The sequence below is a fragment of the Salvelinus alpinus genome, chromosome 11, assembly GCF_045679555.1.
Source record: "Salvelinus alpinus chromosome 11, SLU_Salpinus.1, whole genome shotgun sequence".
Classification (NCBI taxonomy): Eukaryota; Metazoa; Chordata; class Actinopteri; order Salmoniformes; family Salmonidae; genus Salvelinus; species Salvelinus alpinus.
Window position 1 is genome coordinate 2,780,930 of NC_092096.1, and position 26,547 is coordinate 2,807,476.

General features: G+C 42.9%; 1 protein-coding gene across 2 annotated transcripts in view; it reads right to left on the reverse strand.

Moving 5' to 3' along the window:
- LOC139533474 (globoside alpha-1,3-N-acetylgalactosaminyltransferase 1-like) overlaps window positions 1-21,643 on the reverse strand; it is a 212,108-nt gene extending 190,465 nt beyond the window's left edge. For both annotated transcript variants that reach the window (XM_071331526.1, XM_071331525.1), the window contains exons 1-3: window positions 21,467-21,643; window positions 15,561-15,599; window positions 15,417-15,476 (exon numbers count right to left, since the gene is read on the reverse strand). In XM_071331526.1, coding sequence (XP_071187627.1) covers window positions 15,417-15,476; window positions 15,561-15,599; window positions 21,467-21,531 — 164 coding nt within the window. In that variant the 5' untranslated portion in view covers window positions 21,532-21,643. The remainder of the gene's footprint in view (window positions 1-15,416; window positions 15,477-15,560; window positions 15,600-21,466) is intronic.
- Window positions 21,644-26,547: the final 4,904 nt, after the last annotated feature.

Here is a 26,547-nt window from a genome sequence, read left to right on the forward strand (position 1 = left end):
CTCATCTAAAGCCTTTTAGGGGTATTTATATAGGTCACCAAGTGCTAACAGTCAGTATCTAGACAATGTGTGTGAAATGCTTGATAGTATACGTGACGGTAAACAGAGAATCTACTTTCTTGGGGACCTGAATATTGACTGGTTTTCATCAAGCTGTCATATGCAATACATGTACAATTGTCTCAAGGCTTAAAAATCCTTCTTTAACCTGTCTCCTCTCCTTCATCTACATTGATTGAAGTGGATTTAGCAAGTGACATCAATAAGGGATCATAGCTTTCACCTGGATTCACCTGTCAGTTTATGTCATGGAAAGACACGGTGTCCTTAATGTTTTGTACACTCAGTGTGTAAATGCAACATGTTAAGTGTTGGTCCCATGTTTCAAGAGCTGAATCTTTTCCCCCAGAAATGATCCATACGCACAAAAAGCGTATTTCTTTCAAATGCATTTATATCCCTGTTGGTGATCATTTCTCATTTGCCAAGATATACTCCATCCACCTGACAGGTGTGGCATATCAAGAAGCTGATTAAACAACATGATCATTACACAGGTGCACCTTGTGCTGGGGACACTAAAAGGCCACCCTAAAATGTGAAGTTTTGTCACACAACACAATGCCACAGAGGTCTCAAGTTTTGAGGGAGTGTGCAATTTACATGCTGACTGCAGGAATGTCAACCAGAGCTGCCGCCAGATAATTTAATGTTAATTTCTCTACCATAAGCCGCCTCCAACGTCCTTTTAGAGAATCTGGCAGTACGTCCAACAGGCTCCAGCCTCAGTGTGAGCCGAATTAGGAGGAACTGGTATTCACTGAGCAAGCGGTGTGACATCCGATACATACATGGTTTTTTTCAACTATTGTAGTTTGTTTGACAATTTTTGACAACGTGAAAACAACCAAATGGAAAAAATACATTGTAACAAATAATCAAACCCTGATTCAACTATAGCAAACAATTCGAGAGAAAATGCCCCCCAGACACTTTGCATGCCATCGGGACAACATCAGACTGATTTACATTGCTAGTCGGGTCGTGGGGTCGGGTATTTCTGATGGGTCATGGGGTTGGGTATTTCTGATGGGTCATGGGGATGGGTATTTCTGATGGGTCTGGGGTTGGGTATTTCTGATGGGTCTGGGGTTGGGTATTTCTGATGGGTCTGGGGTTGGGTATTTCTGATGGGTCTGGGGTTGGGTATTTCTGATGGGTCATGGGGTTGGGTATTTCTGATGGGTCTGGGGTTGGGTATTTCTGATGGGTCTGGGGTTGGGTATTTCTGATGGGTCTGGGGTTGGGTATTTCTGATGGGTCTGGGGTTGGGTATTTCTGATGGGTCATGGGGTTGGGTATTTCTGATGGGTCTGGGGTTGGGTATTTCTGATGGGTCTGGGGTTGGGTATTTCTGATGGGTCTTGGGGTTGGGTATTTCTGATGGGTCATGGGGTTGGGTATTACTGATGGGTCTGGGGTTGGGTATTTCTGATGGGTCATGGGCTTGGGTATTTCTGATGGGTCATGGGCTTGGGTATTTCTGATGGGTCATGGGGTTGGGTATTTCTAATGGGTCATGGGTTTGGGTATTTCCGATGGATCCTCAAAAGGTTCTACAGCTGCAACATCGAGAGCATCCTGACTGGTTGCATCCCTGCCTGGTACGGCAATTGCTCGGTCTCCGACCACAAGGCACTACAGAGGGTAGTGCGTACGGCCCAGAACATCTCTGAGGCTAAGCTGGCTGCCATCCAGAACCTCTATACCAGGCGATGTCAGAGGAAGACCCTAACAATTGTCAAAGACCCCAGCCACCCCAGTCATAGACTGTTCTCTCTACTACCGCATGGCAAGCGCTACCGGAGTGCCAAGTCTAGGACAAAAAGGCTTCTCAACAGTTTTTACCCCCAAGCCAATAGACTCCTGAACAGGTAATCAAATGGCTACACGGACTATTTGCATTGTGTGCCACCCCCCAAACCCTCTTTTTACGCTGCTGCTAATCTCTGTTTATCATATATGCATAGTCACTTTAACTATACATTCATGTACATAATACCTCAATTGGCCCGACCAACCAGTGCCCCCGCACATTGTCTAACCGGTCTATCTGCATTGTGTCCCGCCACCCACCACCCGTCAACACCTCTTTTACGCTACTGCTACTCTCTGTTGATCATATATGCATAGTCACTTTAACCATGTCTACATGTACATACTACCTCAATCAGCCTCACTAACCGGTGTCTGTATGTAGCCTCGCTACTTTTATAGCCTCGCCACTGTATATAGCCTCTCTACTGTATATAGCCTCTACTGTATATAGCCTCTCTACTGTATATAGCCTCTCTACTGAATGTAGCCTCTCTACTGTATATAGCCTCTCTACTGTATATAGCCTCTCTACTGTATATAGCCTCTCTACTGTATATAGCCTCTCTACTGTATGTAGCCTCTCTACTGAATGTAGCCTCTCTACTGTATATAGCCTCTCTACTGTATATAGCCTCGCTACTGTATGTAGCCTCTCTACTGTATGTAGCCTGTCTACTGTATATAGCCTCTCTACTGTATGTAGCCTCTCTACTGAATGTAGCCTCCCTACTGTATATAGTCTCTCTACTGTATGTAGCCTCTCTACTGTATGTAGCCTCTCTACTGTATGTAGCCTCTCTACTGTATATAGTCTCTCTACTGTATATAGCCTCTCTACTGTATATAGCCTCTCTACTGTATATAGCCTCTCTACTGTATGTAGCCTCTCTACTGTATATAGCCTCTCTACTGTATATAGTCTCTCTGCTGTATATAGCCTCTCTACTGTATATAGCCTCTCTACTGTATATAGCCTCGCCACTGTATATAGCCTCTCTACTGTATATAGCCTCTCTACTGTATATAGTCTCTCTGCTGTATATAGCCTCTCTACTGTATATAGCCTCGCTACTGTATATAGCCTCTCTACTGTATATAGCCTCTCTACTGTATATAGCCTGTCTACTGTATATAGCCTCTCTACTGTATATAGCCTCTCTACTGTATATAGCCTCTCTACTGTATATAGCCTCTCGACTGTATATAGCCTCTCGACTGTATATAGCCTCTCTACTGTATATAGCCTCTCTACTGTATATAGCCTCTCTACTGTATATAGCCTCTCTGCTGTATATAGCCTCTCTACTGTATATAGCCTCGCTACTGTATATAGCCTCTCTACTGTATATAGCCTCTCTACTGTATATAGCCTGTCTACTGTATATAGCCTCTCTACTGTATATAGCCTCTCTACTGTATATAGCCTCTCTACTGTATATAGCCTCTCGACTGTATATAGCCTCTCTACTGTATATAGCCTCTCTACTGTATATAGCCTCTCTACTGTATATAGCCTCTCTACTGTATATAGCCTGTCTACTGTATATAGCCTCTCTACTGTATATAGCCTCTCTACTGTATATAGCCTCTCTACTGTATGTAGCCTCTCTACTGTATATAGCCTCTCTACTGTATATAGCCTCTCTACTGTATATAGCCTCTCTACTGTATATAGCCTGTCTACTGTATATAGCCTCTCTACTGTATATAGCCTCTCTACTGTATATAGCCTCTCTACTGTATATAGCCTCTCTACTGTATATAGCCTCTCTACTGTATATAGCCTCTCGACTGTATATAGCCTCTCGACTGTATATAGCCTCTCTACTGTATATAGCCTCTCTACTGTATATAGCCTCTCTACTGTATATAGCCTCTCTACTGTATGTAGCCTCTCTACTGTATGTAGCCTCTCTACTGTATATAGCCTCTCTACTGTATATAGCCTCTCTACTGTATATAGCCTCTCTACTGTATATAGCCTCTCTACTGTATATAGCCTGTCTACTGTATATAGCCTCTCTACTGTATGTAGCCTCTCTACTGTATGTAGCCTCTCTACTGTTATTTTTCACTGTCTTTTTACTGTTGTTTTTATTTATTTTCTTACCTGCTGTTCACCTAATACCTTTTTGCACTGTTGGTTAGAGCCTGTAAGTAAGCATTTCACTGTAAGGTTGTATGGGCCCTGGTCACCTGTTATATTCAACGCACGTGACAAATAAACTTTGATTTGATTTGATTTGCAAGAGGGGTCCATTCCATTTCAGTCCATTCAATCCATTGCAACTGTTCCTTTTTTTTCTGTTTCTGTTCACCTCCATGGCTTTGTGAAGTCCGGACAACTGTATGCTGATTCCCCATTAGGACGACTGTATGCTGATTCCCCATTAGGACGACTGTATGCTGATTCCCCATTAGGACAACTGTCTGCTGATTCCCCATTAGGACAACAGTATACTGATTCCCCATTAGGACAACTGTATGCTGATTCTCCATTAGGACAACTGTATGCTGATTCCCCATTAGGACAACTGAATGCTGATTCCCCATTAGGACAACTGAATGCTGATTCCCCATTAGGACAACTGTCTGCTGATTCTCCATTAGGACAACTGTATACTGATTCTCCATTAGGACAACTGTATACTGATTCCCCATTAGGACAACTGTATACTGATTCCCCATTAGGACAACTGTATGCTGATTCCCCATTAGGACAACTGTATACTGATTCCCCATTAGGACAACTGTATGCTGATTCCCCATTAGGACAACTGTATGCTGATTCCCCATTAGGACAACTGTATGCTGATTCCCCATTAGGACAACTGTATGCTGATTCCCCATTAGGACAACTGTATACTGATTCCCCATTAGGACAACTGTATTCCCCATTAGGACAACTGTATGCTGATTCCCCATTAGAACAACTGTATGCTGATTCCCCATTAGGACAACTGTATGCTGATTCCCCATTAGGACAACTGTATGCTGATTCCCCATTAGGACAACTGTATACTGATTCCCCATTAGGACAACTGTATGCTGATTCCCCATTAGGACAACTGTATGCTGATTCCCCATTAGGACAACTGTCTGCTGATTCCCCATTAGGACAACTGTATGCTGATTCCCCATTAGGACAACTGTATGCTGATTCCCCATTAGGACAACTGTCTGCTGATTCCCCATTAGGACAACTGTATGCTGATTCCCCATTAGGACAACTGTATGCTGATTCCCCATTAGGACAACTGTATACTGATTCCCCATTAGGACAACTGTATTCCCCATTAGGACAACTGTATGCTGATTCCCCATTAGGACAACTGTATGCTGATTCCCCATTAGGACAACTGTCTGCTGATTCCCCATTAGGACAACTGTATGCTGATTCCCCATTAGGACAACTGTATGCTGATTCCCCATTAGGACAATTGTCTGCTGATTCCCCATTAGGACAACTGTATTCCCCATTAGGACAACTGTATGCTGATTCCCCATTAGGACAACTGTATGCTGATTCCCCATTAGGACAACTGTATGCTGATTCCCCATTAGGACAACTGTATGCTGATTCCCCATTAGGACAACTGTATGCTGATTCCCCATTAGGACAACTGTATGCTGATTCCCCATTAGGACAACTGTATGCTGATTCCCCATTAGGACAACTGTATGCTGATTCCCCATTAGGACAACTGTATGCTGATTCCCCATTAGGACAACTGTATGCTGAATCCCCATTAGGACAACTGTATACTGATTCCCCATTAGGACAACTGTATGCTGATTCCCCATTAGGACAACTGTATGCTGATTCCCCATTAGGACAACTGTATGCTGATTCCCCATTAGGACAACTGTATGCTGATTCCCCATTAGGACAACTGTATGCTGATTCTCCATTAGGACAACTGTATGCTGATTCCCCATTAGGACAACTGTATGCTGATTCCCCATTAGGACAACTGTATACTGATTCCCCATTAGGACAACTGTCTGCTGATTCTCCATTAGGACAACTGTCTGCTGATTCCCCATTAGGACAACTGTATACTGATTCCCAATTAGGACAACTGTATACTGATTCCCCATTAGGACAACTGTATGCTGATTCCCCATTAGGACAACTGTATGCTGATTCCCCATTAGGACAACTGTATGCTGATTCCCCATTAGGACAACTGTATGCTGATTCCCCATTAGGACAACTGTATGCTGATTCCCCATTAGGACAACTTCCTGCTGATTCTGCATTAGGACAACTGTATGCTGATTCCCCATTAGGACAACTGTATGCTGATTCCTCATTAGGACAACTGTCTGCTGATTCCCCATTAGGACAACTGTATGCTGATTCCCCATTAGGACAACTGCATGCTGATTCCCCATTAGGACAACTGTATGCTGATTCCCCATTAGGACAACTGTATGCTGATTCTCCATTAGGACGACTGTATGCTGATTCCCCATTAGGACAACTGCATGCTGATTCCCCATTAGGACAACTGTATGCTGATTCCCCATTAGGACAACTGTATACTGATTCCCCATTAGGACAACTGTCTGCTGATTCCATTAGGACAACTGTATGCTGATTCCCCATTAGGACAACTGTATGCTGATTCCCCATTAGGACAACTGTATACTGATTCCCCATTAGGACAACTGTATTCCCCATTAGGACAACTGTATACTGATTCCCCATTAGGACAACTGTCTGCTGATTCCCCATTAGGACAACTGTCTGCTGATTCCCCATTAGGACAACTGTATACTGATTCTCCATTAGGACAACTGTCTGCTGATTCCATTAGGACAACTGTATGCTGATTCCCCATTAGGACAACTGTATACTGATTCCCCATTAGGACAACTGTATGCTGATTCCCCATTAGGACAACTGTATGCTGATTCCCCATTAGGACAACTGTCTGCTGATTCCCCATTAGGACAACTGTATACTGATTCCCCATTGGGACAACTGTCTGCTGATTCCCCATTAGGACAACTGTATGCTGATTCCCCATTAGGACAACTGTATGCTGATTCCCCATTAGGACAACTGTATGCTGATTCCCCATTAGGACAACTGTATACTGATTCCCCATTAGGACAACTGTATGCTGATTCCCCATTAGGACAACTGTATACTGATTCCCCATTAGGACAACTGTATACTGATTCCCCATTAGGACAACTGTCAACTGATTCCCCATTAGGACAACTGTATGCTGATTCCCCATTAGGACAACTGTATGCTGATTCCCCATTAGGACAACTGTCTGCTGATTCCCCATTAGGACAACTGTATGCTGATTCCCCATTAGGACAACTGTATGCTGATTCCCCATTAGGACAACTGTATGCTGATTCTCCATTAGGACAACTGTATACTGATTCCCCATTAGGACAACTGTATGCTGATTCCCCATTAGGGCAACTGTATGCTGATTCCCCATTAGGACAACTGTCTGCTGATTCTCCATTAGGACAACTGTATGCTGTTCCCCATTAGGACAACTATATGCTGATTCCCCATTAGGACAACTGTATGCTGATTCCCCATTAGGACAACTGTATTCTGATTCCCCATTAAGACAACTGTATGCTGATTCCCCATTAGGACAACTGTATGCTGATTCTCCATTAGGACAACTGTATGCTGATTCCCCATTAGGACAACTGTATGCTGATTCCCCATTAGGACAACTGTATACTGATTCCCCATTAGGACAACTGTATACTGATTCCCCATTAGGACAACTGTATGCTGATTCCCCATTAGGACAACTGTATGCTGATTCCCCATTAGGACAACTGTATGCTGATTCCCCATTAGGACAACTGTATCTTGATTCCCCATTAGGACAACTGTATACTGATTCCCCATTAGGACAACTGTATGCTGATTCCCCATTAGGACAACTGTCTGCTGATTCTCCATTAGGACAACTGTCTGCTGATTCTCCATTAGGACAACTGGATGCTGATTCCCCATTAGGACAACTGTCTGCTGATTCCCCATTAGGACAACTGTATGCTGATTCCCCATTAGGACAACTGTATGCTGATTCCCCATTAGGACAACTGTATGCTGATTCCCCATTAGGACAACTGTATGCTGATTCCCCATTAGGACAACTGTATGCTGATTCCCCATTAGGACAACTGTCTGCTGATTCCCCATTAGGACAACTGTATGCTGATTCCCCATTAGGACAACTGTATGCTGATTCCCCATTAGGACAACTGTATGCTGATTCCCCATTAGGACAACTGTATGCTGATTCCCCATTAGGACAACTGTATGCTGATTCCCCATTAGGACAACTGTATGCTGATTCCCCATTAGGACAACTGTATGCTGATTCCCCATTAGGACAACTGTATGCTGATTCCCCATTAGGACAACTGTATGCTGATTCCCCATTAGGACAACTGTATGCTGATTCCCCATTAGGACAACTGTATGCTGAATCCCCATTAGGACAACTGTATGCTGATTCCCCATTAGGACAACTGTATGCTGATTCCCCATTAGGACAACTGTATGCTGATTCCCCATTAGGACAACTGTATGCTGATTCTCCATTAGGACAACTGTATGCTGATTCCCCATTAGGACAACTGTATGCTGATTCTCCATTAGGACAACTGTATACTGATTCCCCATTAGGACAACTGTATGCTGATTCCCCATTAGGACAACTGTATGCTGATTCCCCATTCGGACAACTGTATACTGATTCCCCATTAGGATAACTGTATACTGATTCCCCATTAGGACAACTGTATACTGATTCCCCATTAGGACAACTGTATACTGATTCCCCATTAGGACAACTGTATGCTGATTCCCCATTAGGACAACTGTATGCTGATTCCCCATTCGGACAACTGTATACTGATTCCCCATTAGGACAACTGTATACTGATTCCCCATTAGGACAACTGTATACTGATTCCCCATTAGGACAACTGTATACTGATTCCCCATTAGGACAACTGTATGCTGATTCCCCATTAGGACAACTGTATGCTGATTCCCCATTAGGACAACTGTATGCTGATTCCCCATTAGGACAACTGTATGCTGATTCCCCATTAGGACAACTGTATACTGATTCTCCATTAGGACAACTGTCTGCTGATTCCATTATGACAACTGTATGCTGATTCCCCATTAGGACAACTGTATACTGATTCCCCATTAGGACAACTGTATGCTGATTCCCCATTAGGACAACTGTATGCTGATTCCCCATTAGGACAACTGTCTGCTGATTCCCCATTAGGACAACTGTATACTGATTCCCCATTGGGACAACTGTCTGCTGATTCCCCATTAGGACAACTGTATGCTGATTCCCCATTAGGACAACTGTATGCTGATTCCCCATTAGGACAACTGTATGCTGATTCCCCATTAGGACAACTGTATACTGATTCCCCATTAGGACAACTGTATGCTGATTCCCCATTAGGACAACTGTATACTGATTCCCCATTAGGACAACTGTATACTGATTCCCCATTAGGACAACTGTCAACTGATTCCCCATTAGGACAACTGTATGCTGATTCCCCATTAGGACAACTGTATACTGATTCCCCATTAGGACAACTGTCTGCTGATTCCCCATTAGGACAACTGTATGCTGATTCCCCATTAGGACAACTGTATGCTGATTCCCCATTAGGACAACTGTATGCTGATTCTCCATTAGGACAACTGTATACTGATTCCCCATTAGGACAACTGTATGCTGATTCCCCATTAGGGCAACTGTATGCTGATTCCCCATTAGGACAACTGTCTGCTGATTCTCCATTAGGACAACTGTATGCTGTTCCCCATTAGGACAACTATATGCTGATTCCCCATTAGGACAACTGTATGCTGATTCCCCATTAGGACAACTGTATTCTGATTCCCCATTAAGACAACTGTATGCTGATTCCCCATTAGGACAACTGTATGCTGATTCTCCATTAGGACAACTGTATGCTGATTCCCCATTAGGACAACTGTATGCTGATTCCCCATTAGGACAACTGTATACTGATTCCCCATTAGGACAACTGTATACTGATTCCCCATTAGGACAACTGTATGCTGATTCCCCATTAGGACAACTGTATGCTGATTCCCCATTAGGACAACTGTATGCTGATTCCCCATTAGGACAACTGTATCTTGATTCCCCATTAGGACAACTGTATACTGATTCCCCATTAGGACAACTGTATGCTGATTCCCCATTAGGACAACTGTCTGCTGATTCTCCATTAGGACAACTGTCTGCTGATTCTCCATTAGGACAACTGGATGCTGATTCCCCATTAGGACAACTGTCTGCTGATTCCCCATTAGGACAACTGTATGCTGATTCCCCATTAGGACAACTGTATGCTGATTCCCCATTAGGACAACTGTATGCTGATTCCCCATTAGGACAACTGTATGCTGATTCCCCATTAGGACAACTGTATGCTGATTCCCCATTAGGACAACTGTCTGCTGATTCCCCATTAGGACAACTGTATGCTGATTCCCCATTAGGACAACTGTATGCTGATTCCCCATTAGGACAACTGTATGCTGATTCCCCATTAGGACAACTGTATGCTGATTCCCCATTAGGACAACTGTATGCTGATTCCCCATTAGGACAACTGTATGCTGATTCCCCATTAGGACAACTGTATGCTGATTCCCCATTAGGACAACTGTATGCTGATTCCCCATTAGGACAACTGTATGCTGATTCCCCATTAGGACAACTGTATGCTGATTCCCCATTAGGACAACTGTATGCTGAATCCCCATTAGGACAACTGTATGCTGATTCCCCATTAGGACAACTGTATGCTGATTCCCCATTAGGACAACTGTATGCTGATTCCCCATTAGGACAACTGTATGCTGATTCTCCATTAGGACAACTGTATGCTGATTCCCCATTAGGACAACTGTATGCTGATTCTCCATTAGGACAACTGTATACTGATTCCCCATTAGGACAACTGTATGCTGATTCCCCATTAGGACAACTGTATGCTGATTCCCCATTCGGACAACTGTATACTGATTCCCCATTAGGATAACTGTATACTGATTCCCCATTAGGACAACTGTATACTGATTCCCCATTAGGACAACTGTATACTGATTCCCCATTAGGACAACTGTATACTGATTCCCCATTAGGACAACTGTATGCTGATTCCCCATTCGGACAACTGTATACTGATTCCCCATTAGGACAACTGTATACTGATTCCCCATTAGGACAACTGTATACTGATTCCCCATTAGGACAACTGTATACTGATTCCCCATTAGGACAACTGTATGCTGATTCCCCATTAGGACAACTGTATGCTGATTCCCCATTAGGACAACTGTATGCTGATTCCCCATTAGGACAACTGTATGCTGATTCCCCATTAGGACAACTGTATACTGATTCCCCATTAGGACAACTATCTGCTGATTCTCCATTAGGACAACTGTCTGCTGATTCCCCATTAGGACAACTGTATACTGATTCCCCATTAGGACAACTGTATACTGATTCCCCATTAGGACAACTGTATGCTGATTCCCCATTAGGACAACTGTCTGCTGATTCCCCATGAGGCCAACTGTATGCTGATTCCCCATTAGGACAACTGTATGCTGATTCCCCATTAGGACAACTTCTTGCTGATTCTCCATTAGGACAACTGTATGCTGATTCCCCATTAGGAACTGTATGCTGATTCCCCATTAGGACAACTGTATGCTGATTCCCCATTAGGACAACTGTATGCTGATTCCCCATTAGGACAACTGTATGCTGATTCCCCATTAGGACAACTGTATGCTGATTCCCCATTAGGACAACTGTATGCTGATTCCCCATTAGGACAACTGTATGCTGATTCCCCATTAGGACAACTGTATGCTGAATCCCCATTAGGACAACTGTATGCTGATTCCCCATTAGGACAACTGTATGCTGATTCCCCATTAGGACAACTGTATGCTGATTCCCCATTAGGACAACTGTATGCTGATTCCCCATTAGGACAACTGTATGCTGATTCCCCATTAGGACAACTGTATGCTGATTCTCCATTAGGACAACTGTATACTGATTCCCCATTAGGACAACTGTATGCTGATTCCCCATTAGGACAACTGTATGCTGATTCCCCATTAGGACAACTGTATGCTGATTCCCCATTAGGACAACTGTCTGCTGATTCCCCATTAGGACAACTGTATACTGATTCCCCATTAGGACAACTGTATACTGATTCCCCATTAGGACAACTGTATACTGATTCCCCATTATGACAACTGTATACTGATTCCTTATTAGGACAACTGTATGCTGATTCCCCATTAGGACAACTGTATGCTGATTCCCCATTAGGACAACTGTATGCTGATTCCCCATTAGGACAACTGTATGCTGATTCCCCATTAGGACAACTGTATACTGATTCCCCATTAGGACAACTGTCTGCTGATTCTCCATTAGGACAACTGTCTGCTGATTCCCCATTAGGACAACTGTATACTGATTCCCCATTAGGACAACTGTATACTGATTCCCCATTAGGACAACTGTATGCTGATTCCCCATTAGGACAACTGTCTGCTGATTCCCCATGAGGCCAACTGTATGCTGATTCCCCATTAGGACAACTGTATGCTGATTCCCCATTAGGACAACTTCCTGCTGATTCTCCATTAGGACAACTGTATGCTGATTCCCCATTAGGACAACTGTATGCTGATTCCCCATTAGGACAACTGTATGCTGATTCCCCATTAGGACAACTGTATACTGATTCTCCATTAGGACAACTGTATGCTGATTCCCCATTAGGACAACTGTATACTGATTCCCCATTAGGACAACTGTATGCTGATTCCCCATTAGGACAACTGTATGCTGATTCTCCATTAGGACAACTGTATACTGATTCCCCATTAGGACAACTGTATACTGATTCCCCATTAGGACAACTGTATACTGATTCTCCATTAGGACAACTGTATACTGATTCCCCATTAGGACAACTGTATGCTGATTCCCCATTAGGACAACTGTATGCTGATTCCCCATTAGGACAACTGTATGCTGATTCCCCATTAGGACAACTGTATACTGATTCCCCATTAGGACAACTGTATGCTGATTCCCCATTAGGACAACTGTATGCTGATTCCCCATTAGGACAACTGTATGCTGATTCCTCATTAGGACAACTGTATACTGATTCCCCATTAGGACAACTGTATGCTGATTCTCCATTAGGACAACTGTATGCTGATTCCCCATTAGGACAACTGAATTTCTAAAAAACATTTTGTTGCTTTGTCATAAAGAGGTATTGTGTGTAGATTGATGAGGGGGAAAACCATGTAATCCATTTTAGAATGAGGCTGTAATGTAATAAAATGTGTCAAAAGTCAAGGAGTCTGAATACGTCCTGAATGCACTGTTTATGTAGCCTTAAAAATATGATTTATTAAATCAATAACTTGCCAACATCAGATAATATTCTGTATATTAGCCATTTATGAGACTCACTAAGATAATTCCTTTAATGATACAGCAGTAGCAATAAGGAAATAACATCTACAGAAGAGACAGGAATTCTTATGGGGGAGGTGTTGCTGTATATATTCAGAGCCATTTACCTGTAATGCTTAGAGAATATCTCATGTCAAGTGTTATTGAAGAGGTGGCAGGTTTCCCTGCCTCATCTAAAGCCTTTAATGGGTATTTATATAGGTCACCAAGTGCTAACAGTCAGTATCTAGACAATGTGTGTGAGATGCTTGATAGTATATGTGACGGTAAACATAGACTACTTTCTTGGGGACCTGAATATTGACTGGTTTTCATCAAGCTGTCATATGCAATCCATGTACAATTGTCGCAAAGTTTCAAAATCCTTCTTTAACCTGTCTCCTCTCCTTCATCTACACTGATTGAAGTGGATTTAGCAAGTGACATCAATAAGGGATCATAGCTTTCACCTGGATTCACCTGTCAGTTTATGTCATGGAAAGACACGGTGTCCTTAATGTTTTGTACACTCAGTGTGTAAATGCAACATGTTAAGTGTTGGTCCCATGTTTCAAGAGCTGAATCTTTTCCCCCAGAAATGCACAAAAAGCGTATTTCTTTCAAATGCATTTATATCCCTGTTGGTGATCATTTCTCATTTGCCAAGATATACTCCATCCACCTGACAGGTGTGGCATATCAAGAAGCTGATTAAACAGCGTGATTGTTACACAGGTGCACCTTGTACTGGGGACACTAAAAGGCCACCCTAAAATGTGAAGTTTTGTCCCACAACACAATACCACAGAGGTCTCAAGTTTTGAGGGAGTCTGCAATTTAAATGCTGACTGCAGGAATGTCAACCAGAGCTGCCGCCAGATAATTTAATGTTAATTTCTCTACCATAAGCCGCCTCCAACGTCCTTTTAGAGAATCTGGCAGTACGTCCAACAGGCTCCAGCCTCGGTGTGAGCCGAATTAGGAGGAACTGGTATTCACTGAGCAAGCGGTGTGACATCCGATACACACATGGTTTTGTTCAAGTATTGTAGATTGCTTGACAATTTTTAACAACGTGAAAACAACCAAATGGAAAAAATACATTGTAACAAATAATCAAACCCTGATTCAACTATAGCAAACAATCTGAGAGAAAATGCCCCCAGACCCTTTGCATGCCATCGGGACAACATCAGACTGATTTACATTGCTAGTCGGGTCATGGGGTCGGGTATTTCTGATGGGTCATGGGGTTGGGTATTTCTGATGGGTCTGGGGTTGGGTATTTCTGATGGGTCATGGGGTTGGGTATTTCTGATGGGTCTGTGGTCGGGTATTTCTGATGGGTCATGGGGTTGGGTATTTCTGATGGGTCTGGGTTTGTTGGAACCAAAGTTGATGGTTGTTGGTTTGCTTTTAGTGGGACTATAATTAGTTGGTTTTCTCTAATTGTAGCTCCGAACCAGTTTGAATACAAGGGGAAGCTTGTTGATGGCCCATCAGCAGGCCGTTAAGTTTGCTACGTTGAAGGCCTACGAGAGGGTTTTGATCCTCCAGGAACTGTCGTATGCTCTTCTTAATAATAGTGTAGTGTAACAGCAACGATGAACCAACATCACAATATGACTTGTTCACATCCTTATTGGTGCCATGAAGATGTTAGACACCATCTATCAACAGCCAATAATACCCTTGAGAGAAATGATAGATTTGACTGTGAAGTTCTAAATATTAGTTTCTCAGCTTGTCCTGTCAGGTCTATAGTGTTTAGGAGCGCATTAAGGTGTTGAATGACTGAATGTAATCCCATAATAAGCCATTAGAACCACTAGTAACTGTGTACAGTACATCTCTGTAAATTATTTAACGGGTAACATTAAGGAAATAGGAAAGAGTGTTTAGAAGTACCAAGTATCATGACTTGTTGGGAGGATTTCTCAGTTTATATCAACTAACCTGGTGTTCCTCTGGTCCTCATCAACTGGGATATCTCTGTTGGAAGCCTCAAACCAAACCCTGTGAATAAGAATCAAATCAGAAAATCCATAGCACAGTATAGCATCATTAAGGTGTAATAAATGAACAGAAACTTGGGCTTACCCATTGAGCCTTTCATTGAAGAAGCTGTAGTGAACATACCTTCCAGAAGAGAGTAGAGAATCAGTTAAAGTCTGTCATGAAAAGCATTTAATTTATTACACAACATGTGCTGCTTACGCTGCTTTTCATCCACATCAGATGTGCAGATTGTCTTTGAAGCCTAATTTATATCCTACACAATTAGGCAACGCAGTAATGCAGTTAGCTACTTAAAATGGTGATCCAGCGTAGTTGAGTCGAGTTACAAATTATGGGCTGCACAAGTTTGCTTACACTATCCTTACATTACCTTCTCTCTTGTCACTGGGATGTTACTCTGGGTGTAGACCTTTGGTAATGTAAGAAATGTGTCACCTTCCACGTTGCCAATTTCTAATCCAGATATCTCAAAGCTCATGGTAGGACTCTCCTGCCCCATTGTGCGTAGCAGAATTTCATGCTCTCATTTCCCTGTTCCTCCTCTGTGACCAGCTCTAGTACAGATTCATGAGCATTCTGAAAGTCATTTTCCTGTTCCTCCTCTGTGACCAGCTCTAGTACAGATTCAAGAGCATTCTGATAGTCATTTCCCTGTTCCTCCTCTGTGACTAGCTCTAGTACAGATTCATGAGCATTCTGAAAGTCCTTTCCCTGTTCCTCCTCTGTGACTAGCTCTATTACAGATTCATGAGCATTCTGAAAGTCATTTTCCTGTTCCTCCTCTGTGACCAGCTCTGGCACAGATTCATGAGCATTCTGATAGTCATTTTCCTGTTCCTCCTCTGTGACCAGCTCTAGCACAGATTCATGAGCATTCTGATAGTCATTATCCTGTTCCCCCTTTGTGACCAGCTCTAGTACAGATTCAAGAGCATTCTGATAGTCATTTTCCTGTTCCTCCTCTGTGACCAGCTCTAGTACAGATTCATGAGCATTCTGAAAGTCATTTTCCTGTTCCTCCTCTGTGACCAGCTCTAGTACAGATTCATGAGCATTCTGAAAGTCATTTTCCTGTTCCTCCTCTGTGACCAGCTCTAGCACAGATTCATGAGCATTCTGATAGTCATTTTCCTGTTCCTCCTCTGTGACCAGCTCTAGCACAGATTCATGAGCATTCTGAAAGTCATTTTCCTGTTTCTCCTCTGTGACCAGCTCTAGTACAGATTCAAGAGCATTCTGATAGTCATTTTCCTGTTCCTCCTCTGTGACCAGCTCTAGCACAGATTCATGAGCATTCTGATAGTCATTTTCCTGTTCCTCCTCTGTGACCAGCTCTAGCACAGATTCATGAGCATTCTGAAAGTCATTTTCCTGTCCCTCCTCTGTGACCAGCTCTAGTACAGATTCATGAGCATTCTGAAAGTCATTTTCCTGTCCCTCCTCTGTGCCCAGCTCTAGTACAGATTCATGATCATTCTGAAAGTCATTTTCCTGTTCCTCCTCTGTGACCAGCTCTAGTACAGATTCATGAGCATTCTGAAAGTCATTTTCCTGTTCCTCCTCTGTGACTAGCTCTAGTACAGATTCATGAGCATTCTGAAAGTCATTTCCCTGTTCCTCCTCTGTGACTAGCTCTATTACAGATTCATGAGCATTCTGAAAGTCCTTTCCCTGTTCCTCCTCTGTGACCAGCTCTAGTACAGATTCATGAGCATTCTGAAAGTCATTTTCCTGGTCCTCCTCTGTGACTAGCTCTATTACAGATTCATGAGCATTCTGAAAGTCATTTTCCTGTTCCTCCTCTGTGACTAGCTCTATTACAGATTCATGAGCATTCTGAAAGTCATTTTCCTGTTCCTCCTCTGTGACCAGCTCTAGCACAGATTCATGAGAATTCTGAAAGTCATTTTCCTGTTCCTCCTCTGTGACCAGCTCTAGCACAGATTCATGAGCATTCTGAAAGTCATTTTCCTGTTCCTCCTCTGTGACCAGCTCTAGCACAGATTCATGAGCATTCTGAAAGTCATTTTCCTGTCCCTCCTCTGTGACCAGCTCTAGTACAGATTCATGAGCATTCTGAAAGTCATTTTCCTGTCCCTCCTCTGTGACCAGCTCTAGTACAGATTCATGAGCATTCTGAAAGTCAGTTTCCTGTCCCTCCTCTGTGACCAGCTCTAGTACAGATTCATGAGCATTCTGAAAGTCATTTTCCTGTCCTTCCTCTGTGACCAGCTCTAGTACAGATTCATGAGCATTCTGAAAGTAATTTCCCTGTTTCTCCTCTGTGACCAGCTCTAGTACGGATTCATGAGCATTCTGAAAGTCATTTTCCTGTTCCTCCTCTGTGACCAGCTCTAGCACAGATTCATGAGCATTCTGAAAGTTATTTTCCTGTCCCTCCTCTGTGACCAGCTCTAGTACAGATTCATGAGCATTCTGAAAGTCATTTTCCTGTCCCTCCTCTGTGACCAGCTCTAGTACAGATTCATGAGCATTCTGAAAGTCAGTTTCCTGTCCCTCCTCTGTGACCAGCTCTAGTACAGATTCATGAGCATTCTGAAAGTCATTTTCCTGTCCTTCCTCTGTGACCAGCTCTAGTACAGATTCATGAGCATTCTGAAAGTCATTTCCCTGTTTCTCCTCTGTGACCAGCTCTAGTACGGATTCATGAGCATTCTGAAAGTCATTTCCCTGTTTCTCCTCTGTGACCAGCTCTAGTACGGATTCATGAGCATTCTGAAAGTCATTTCCCTGTTCCTCCTCTGTGCCCAGCTCTAGTACAGATTCATGAGCATTCTGAAAGTCATTTCCCTGTTCCTCCTCTGTGACCAGCTCTAATACAGATTCATGAGCATTCTGAAAGTCATTCTCCTGTTCCTCCTCTGTGACCAGCTCTAGTACAGATTCATAAGCATTCTGAAAGTCATTGAGCAAGTTTGGCATTTTAGATGCGTTTTAAACATTTCTTCCCATTATAAGTTTTGTCCCCTTTAATAAAGTTTTAACACGCAGTATCTTTAGATCCTTTAATTGCGTTCCATTGATGCATTGCATTTCCACGTTAGGCCAAACATTAGAGATCTGACTAGGCTACATTGTGCAAAGGATCTCAGTGTTTCCCAAACTCAAACTTCTTAATTGTTTTCACAGCGCTGTGTTTTGAATTCCATTCTCAAGTTTATCAATTATAAGCACATTTGAAGGCCCTACTTCCTGGAGAGGATCTGATCTCAGCTTGGATGTCGGCCCACCACCTCAAGCTCAACCTCGGCAAGACGGAGGAGCTCTTCCTCCCAGGAAGTAGGGCCTTCGGGGAGGGGAGTCCTAGTTAGACGAGGGTGAGGTATAGCACGCTCAAAGACCTCTTCATCATGGTTGACAACTCCACAGTGTCACACTCCCAATTGCAGCGACATGAACTGAGGAATTTCTAAAAATATGATGTCAGAGCTCGAAAGACAGGGTAAAGCACTTGCAATTTGTGACTGTGGTTGATACGTTGAACAGGTGAACAACATTATCGCAGACTTTGACTGACGCTTTCAAGACTTTGCGATCCTGGAACCTCTGGCAACATTTATGTTCTTTCCGTTTGGTGTGGAAGTTGATGTTGATGAAATTGCAACAAAAAATAGCACAATTGTTTCATTAGGAAACATCAGCCGTCGAGAGTGAAAATTTGACACTGCAAAGCGACCTCCAAATCAAATCGAGGGCATCAGGGGGAACACTTTTGGAACCTTATCGTGGAGGAGAAATATCCAAACATGAGAAAAGTTGCCATGTACTTGACAGCATTTTTTTGGATCTAACTAGCTTTGTGAGTCAACACTTTCAGACATGATCAAGTCAAAATAGCAGTCCACTCTAACAGATGATCACCTGGACACCTGTGTTTGTATGTTGAATGACGAGACAGAGACATTCATGCGAGTAACCAGCCTTGTTCTGTACATCACCTCCGGGTATCTCAAGCACCCCGGTATAAATACATGAGTTGCAGTAATGAACATTTACCAACATATGGCATCACTGTGCCATCTTACACCCATAACAACCTGCTTGAGGCTAGCAATCACTAGCTACAACCCAGACCATGCTAAGCTAGCTGACAGCATGCAGTGCAAACCATACAGTCAATAGGGTGACATTTTATTTAATATTGGCGGGGGGAGGAGGGGAGGGGTACACCGCATTAGGAAGAGTGTGGAAAAAGCAGATCGTATGTAACTAAAGTCTGGGCCGCCCTGCTCTACAACACCCGTAGAGTACGACCCTCACACTGGAAGCGGTGCAGGTCCTAATCCAGGCACTTGTCATCTCCCGTCTGGACTACTATAACTCGCTGTCGGCTGGGCTCCCCGCTTGTGCCATCAAACCCCTTGCAATCCAGAACACTGCAGCCCGCGTGGTTTTCAACATTCCCAAGTTCTCTCATGTCACCCCGCTCCTCCACACACTCCACTGGCTTCCAACCTTCCCTAGTTCTCTCATGTCACCCTGCTCCTCCACACACTCCACTGGCTTCCAACCTTCCTAAGTTCTCTCATGTCACCCTGCTCCTCCACACACTCCACTGGCTTCCAACCTTCCCAAGTTCTCTCATGTCACCCCGCTCCTCCACACGCTCCACTGGCTTCCAACCTTCCCAAGTTCTCTCATGTCACCCCGCTCCTCCACACACTCCACTGGCTTCCAGTTGAAGCTCCACTACAAGACCGTGGTGTTTACCTACAGTAAAGCAAGAGGAAATGCCCCTCCCTACCTTCAGGTTCTGATCAAAACCTACACTCCAACCTGAGCACTCCGTTCTGCCACCTCTGGTCTCTTGATCCTCCCTCTCAGCCCAGTTCAAACTCTTCTCTGTCCTGTCACCCCAATGGCGGGAACCATCTTCCCCCTGAAGCTAGGACAACAGAGTCCCTGCCCATCTTCTGAAAACATCTGAAACCCTCCCTCTTCAAACAGCTACGTTATTGAAGAAAACAATGTTCTTTCTATGCCTGAGATATATGGTTGTCCCACCTAGCTATCTGGAGATGAATGTACTGACTATGACTGTGATATGTGGTTGTCCCACCTAGCTATCTGAAAATGAATGTACTGACTAGGACTGTGATATGTGGTTGTCCCACTTAGCTATCTGGAGATGAATGTACTGACTATGACTGTGATATGTGGTTGTCTCACCAAGCTATCTGGAGATGAATGTACTGACTATGACTGAGATATGTGGTTGTCCCACCTAGCTATCTGGAGATGAATGTACTGACTATGACTGTGATATGTGGTTGTCCCACCTAGCTATCTGGAGATGAATCTACTGACTATGACATGTGGTTGTCCCACCTAGCTATCTGAAGATGAATGTACTGACTATGACTGTGATATGTGGTTGTCCCACCTAGCTATCTGGAGACGAATGTACTGACTATGACTGTGATATGTCGTTGTCCCACCTAGCTATCTGGAGATGAATCTACTGACTATGACATGTGGTTGTCCCACCTAGCTATCTGAAGATGAATGTACTGACTATGACTGTGATATGTGGTTGTCCCACCTAGCTATCTGAAGATGAATGTACTGACTATGACTGTGATATGTGGTTGTCCCACCTAGCTATCTGGAGATAAATTTCAAATAAAGTGCACCTTTAGTGTACATGGGATATGCTAGTGACGTTACTATTTGCAATTATCTTTCAGTGTCACTACAAGTACACCGAATGTGTATAGAGAACACTCAAATAAAATCTTACAAATACAGTTTAAGGTGGGTAGATAAGGTGGGTATTACAAACACTTGTAGGTGGGTCAGTATACTTTACTTAGTACACTTAGTTGACATGAAATAGTACTATAACATCACTTTAATTCAACTTCTATTTATTTAATACAGATTTAGTTTCTCCAAAATAACACCATTTACATACACACATAGTACATGCAGAGTAGAAATTACATAAAATATAGAATCATACATACCCCAGAAGCAAGATTCCAACAATGAGAAGGAGAACAAACAGCTTTACATTTGAACTGAAACGCATTGTTCCTCCAATAGTGTCAGCAAATATTTAGTTTATCCTACACTAGAAGCAATTTCCAATCAAATGAAGATCTCTCCAATGAAACCAGTGGATCTCTTCAGCACGCCTAGTCAAATGAGGAGGAGGAGCCACAGCCCTTTGATCTGTACCTCCATGGACTTATACACACATCACCACGGTAACCCACACCCAAACCAGAAGTAACCTGAAAATAGAATCCTTTACCAACCAACCCTAACCAGTTGTACATGTAGTGTCCATCCAAATAAGACAGTAGACTCAAATAAGGTCAAATATGACCAAATAAGGTCAAATAAGGCCTCAGATTTAGTATTAATTAGGATTCCTGATTAGCTACTCTTCTTGGGGAGCTAACAGGAAACAACACAACAAATACATAACATACATAATATACATACATATACATGGCACTACATTTACATTACAATGTAGTCATTTAGCAGACGCTCACATTGATTGGTCACAAGTATAATATTAAATAACTCTTTCACCAGTAAGTAAATCCTTGGTGAGAACTTATGACCCAGTTAAAAAAAAAAATTGTCAGTTAAAACTGGTTCTTCTGGTTTTACGTCAGATGTCAAGTTTACATTACGTCCTTTGTTTGCAAATGCAGTTTCTCTATCTAGTCAGCTCTCCCTTAACCCAGTCTCAGGGGCTCTTAAAGGGGCAGACACCCATTTAACATGAACATCCCTCCTAACTTCTCAAAGACTAAACCATTTGGACATTTGTTCAACAGCAGTAATAATAATAATTTAAGGATGCACACACCAGTCAGTGATACAGAGTGAGCCTTCTGGCTGCACTGATGAACTCTCATTGTGCCACTGAGTCATCATGACTTCAGTACTACAGATGCATCAGGTAAATTAAGTGCTATTTGCATGTTATATAACCTTTATTTAACCAGGCTAGTCAGTTAAGAACTAATTCTTATTTACAATGGCGGCCTAGGAACAGCCGGTGAATCGTCTTGTTCAGGGGCAGAACAGGGAATCGGGGATTCAATCGAGCAACCTTTCGGTTACTGGCCCAACGCTCTAACCACTAGACTACCTGCCGCCCCTAAATGTCATGGGATGTGATGTCATTTGCTCCATTGTTGAAATGTGAGGCTCAGTCTTTGAGGGTATTGACCAACGAATGAGTGTGACTATAAACATCCTCATCGCAAGCTCTACAAACCACGCTGGCTTGCCAACTTCAACTGTGGTCACCAATCTGATTCCCACAGCATTTCCTGCAGGACTGCATTCTAATGCATGTGTTTGAAACAGAGACATAGATAGACATTGCATCATTTTACTGGCCCCATTAAGGGGTCTGTGAGGGCAGCGCCATTGAGGCCAACTCCATTTTGTTCTTCTTTTAATTCTATGAGTTGGTAAACAAACTGAAAGGGTGCCCCCTGGAGGGTGTTGTTTGAACAGGTACAATCCCCACGGTTGGGGATTTACTGTATTTCCTCTCTCTCCGTCTCTTGGGTTAACTTGCTCCATGCTGTTTGCTTGTGTTAACGTTGCTAGATTTTACATGATCCATGCTAGCTTTGTTAGTTATAGTTTGTCAACATTGTTACATCCTACTCAAACTATTGATTAACCACAGTTACAGAATCACGCAGACATATTTATTATTTTGTGGAAGTTTACAGCCAAAGTACTTGCATAAACAAACACATACAGTGTTTTAGATTCCGTCTCTCACAGTTGAAGTGTACCTATGATACAAATTACAGACCTCTACATGCTTTGTAAGTAGGAAAACCTGCAAAATCGGCAGTGTATCAAATACTTGTTCTCCCCACTGTACACTTCCTGGTTCACCTCAACTGTGCATATTAGCCGGAGGGCCACCAGTTAGATACAATGATTATAGAACTTCGTCAAGTTCTGTGTAAAACGTCAATGTACACAGGAATATTTGAATTGTTTTGGTGTTAGTTATGTAAACTAAAGGGGTTTTGTATTGTATTGTAGTTATTGTATTTCAATAATGTTGGATATACTCACAGTGCCTGAGTGTTGGTTATTCATGTCGTGTATTATTAATTGTGTGTAATTTAGTTACCTGGTAAAGTGAAGTCCTCCCCTGTTTTTATACGACTTGGTTTAGTCCTAAGGGCGGCAAGGCGGGCTACTCTGGTAACGTTTTAGAACCCCTACTCATTCCAGGGTTGTTCTTTATTTTCAGACCTTCAGGAGGGGCACGATGCTGTTGGAGACAACATCTCCAATGTTCAAGCTTTCGTGAGCTAATCCTTAAAAATGCCCACACCAGTAGAAATCCACTTTTTTTGAGCAGAAAGATAACGGCCACAACTTACCCGTGATGTTGCACCACAATTTATGTCAGTAAGTCATCTTTTTAGGCAGTGTGACATATATGGACTTGCAGTGACAAATTCTAACTGCCCATTCCATGCAAATCCATGTGAATGCGGTGTCTTTTCCAATGATATGACATACAAATTATTGTCATGCTACATTTGGTTTCAAGGCTGGGTTTTATTTGAATGTCATTGTTTATCAGAAATATCTGTAAAGTTATTCATCTTTGCAAATGAGATGAGCCAAAACAGCCTTGTTTCCACTTGGCCGTCTGATACATGGGACTAAACTACACTACCAGTCAAATGTTTTAGAACACCTACTCATTCAAGGGTTATTCTTTCTTTGTACTATTTTCTACATTGTATAATAATAGTGAAGACATCAAAACTATGAAATAACACATATGGAGTCAGGTAGTAACCAAAAAGTGTTAAACAAATTAAAATATATTTTAGATTTTATATTCTTCAAAGTAGCCACCCTTTTCCTTGATGAAAGCTTTGCACACTCTTGGCGGCATTCTCTCAACCAGCTTCACCTGGAATGCTTTTCCAACAGTCTTGAAGGAGTTCTCAAATATGCTCAGTATTTCTTGACTGCTTTTCCTTCACTCTGCGGTCCAACTCATCCCAAACCATCTCAATTGGGTTGAGGTCAGGTGATTGTGGAGGCCAGGTCATCTGATGCAGCACTCCATCACTCTCTTTCTTGGTCAAATAGCCCTTACACAGCCTGCAGGTGTGTTGGGTCATTGTCCTGTTGAAAAACAAATGATAATCTCAATAAGCGCAAACCAGATGGGATGGCGTTTCGCTGCAGAATGCTGTGGTAGCCATGCTGGTTAAGTGTGCCTTGAATTGTAAATAAATCACAGGCACCAGCAAAGCACCCCACAACATCTTACCTCCTCCTCCATGCTTCACGGTGGGAACCACACATGCAGAAATCATCCGTTCATCTACTCTGCATCCCACAAAGACACGGCAGTTGGATCCAAAAATCTCACATTTGGACTCATCAGACCAAAGGACAGATTTCCACCGGTCTAATGTCCATTGCTCATGTTTCTTGGCCCATCAAGTGTCTTATTCTTATTGGTGTCCTTTAGTACTGGTTTCTTTGCAGCAAATTGACCATGAAGGCCAGATTCAGTCTCCTCTGAACAGTTGAAGTTGAGATGTGTCTGTTACTTGAACTCTCTGAAGCATTTATTTGGCCTGCAATTTCTGAGGCTGGTAACTCTAATGATCTTATCCTCTGCAGCAGAGGTAACTCTGGGTCTTCCTTTCCTCTGGCGGTCCTCATGAGAGACAGTTTCATCATAGCGCTTCATGTTTTTTTGCGACTGCACTTTCAAGGTTCTTGACATTTTCCGTATTGACTGACCTTCATGTCTTAAAGTAATGATGGACTGTTGTTTCTCTTTGCTTATTTGAGTTGTTCTTGCCATAATATGGACTTGGTCATTTACCAAATAGGGCTATCTTCTGTATACCACCCCTACCTTGTCACAACACAACTGATTTGCTCAAACGCATTAAGAAGGAAAGAAATTCCACAAATTAACCTTAAAGAAAGCACACCTCCAATCCAGGTGACTACCTCATGAAGCTGGTTGAGAGAATGCCAAGAGTGTGCAAAGCTGTCATCAAGGCAAGGTGTGGCTACTTTGAAGAATCTCAAATATAAAATATGTCTTCACCATTATTCTACAATGTAGAAAAAAACGAGTAGGTGTGTCCAAACTTTTGACATCTACTGTAGGTATTGTTGTATATTGTTCTCTACGTAACCTCGTACCGAGATCTAGAGATGGATCTGGATATATTTTTAATTATTCGCTCACAAGGGGCATCTTGGTCTCTGTAATGTGAATGAAAATGATGTTACTGAGCATTGTTATACTCACCACAGCGATTTGAATAATGAATATATTTCTTGAGAAGGGTGGAGGTCAGCTGATCGACAGGAAGCTGATAGAGTCAGCTGATGAACAGGACTGCCTCCAAAATAGCACTCTATTCCCTATACAGAGGCCTACTTTTGACCAGGGCCCCGGAGCCATTCAGGACACAGCCTAGCATTAGTAGTACAGTCATGTCCCCTCTTCTCCAGCTGAGGATGTATCCATTTAAAAGACAGTGCCAGGGATAAAGAATGAGACAAGGTAAACACATAAGCCAATAGCTAGCCGCAAATGGGCTATATTGTATGAAGTAAACAAGTGGAGATAGATGACAGGAAGGGCTGACAGGAAGGGTGTAATGGGGGAGCAGCTAACAAGCTCACAACAAGCAGAGCCAGAAGGTGACCCATACGGCATCATGTTCCCTGTTTGTTTTTATTTAACCTTTCTTTAACTCGGCAAGTCAGTTAAGAACAAATTCTTATTTACAATGACGGCCTACCCACGGCCAAACCCATACGACGCGCCCCTATGGGACTCCCGATCACCGGGGCCGGATGTGATACAGCCTGGAATCGAACCAGGGACTGTAGTGACGCCTCTTGCACTGAGATGCAGTGCCTTAGACCGCTGCGCCACTCAGGAGCCCAATATATAGTGCACTCCTTTTGACCCGAGCACAAATGGAACCCTATTCCCTATATAGTGCACTCCTTTTGACCAGAGCCCATATGGCACCCTATTCCCTATATG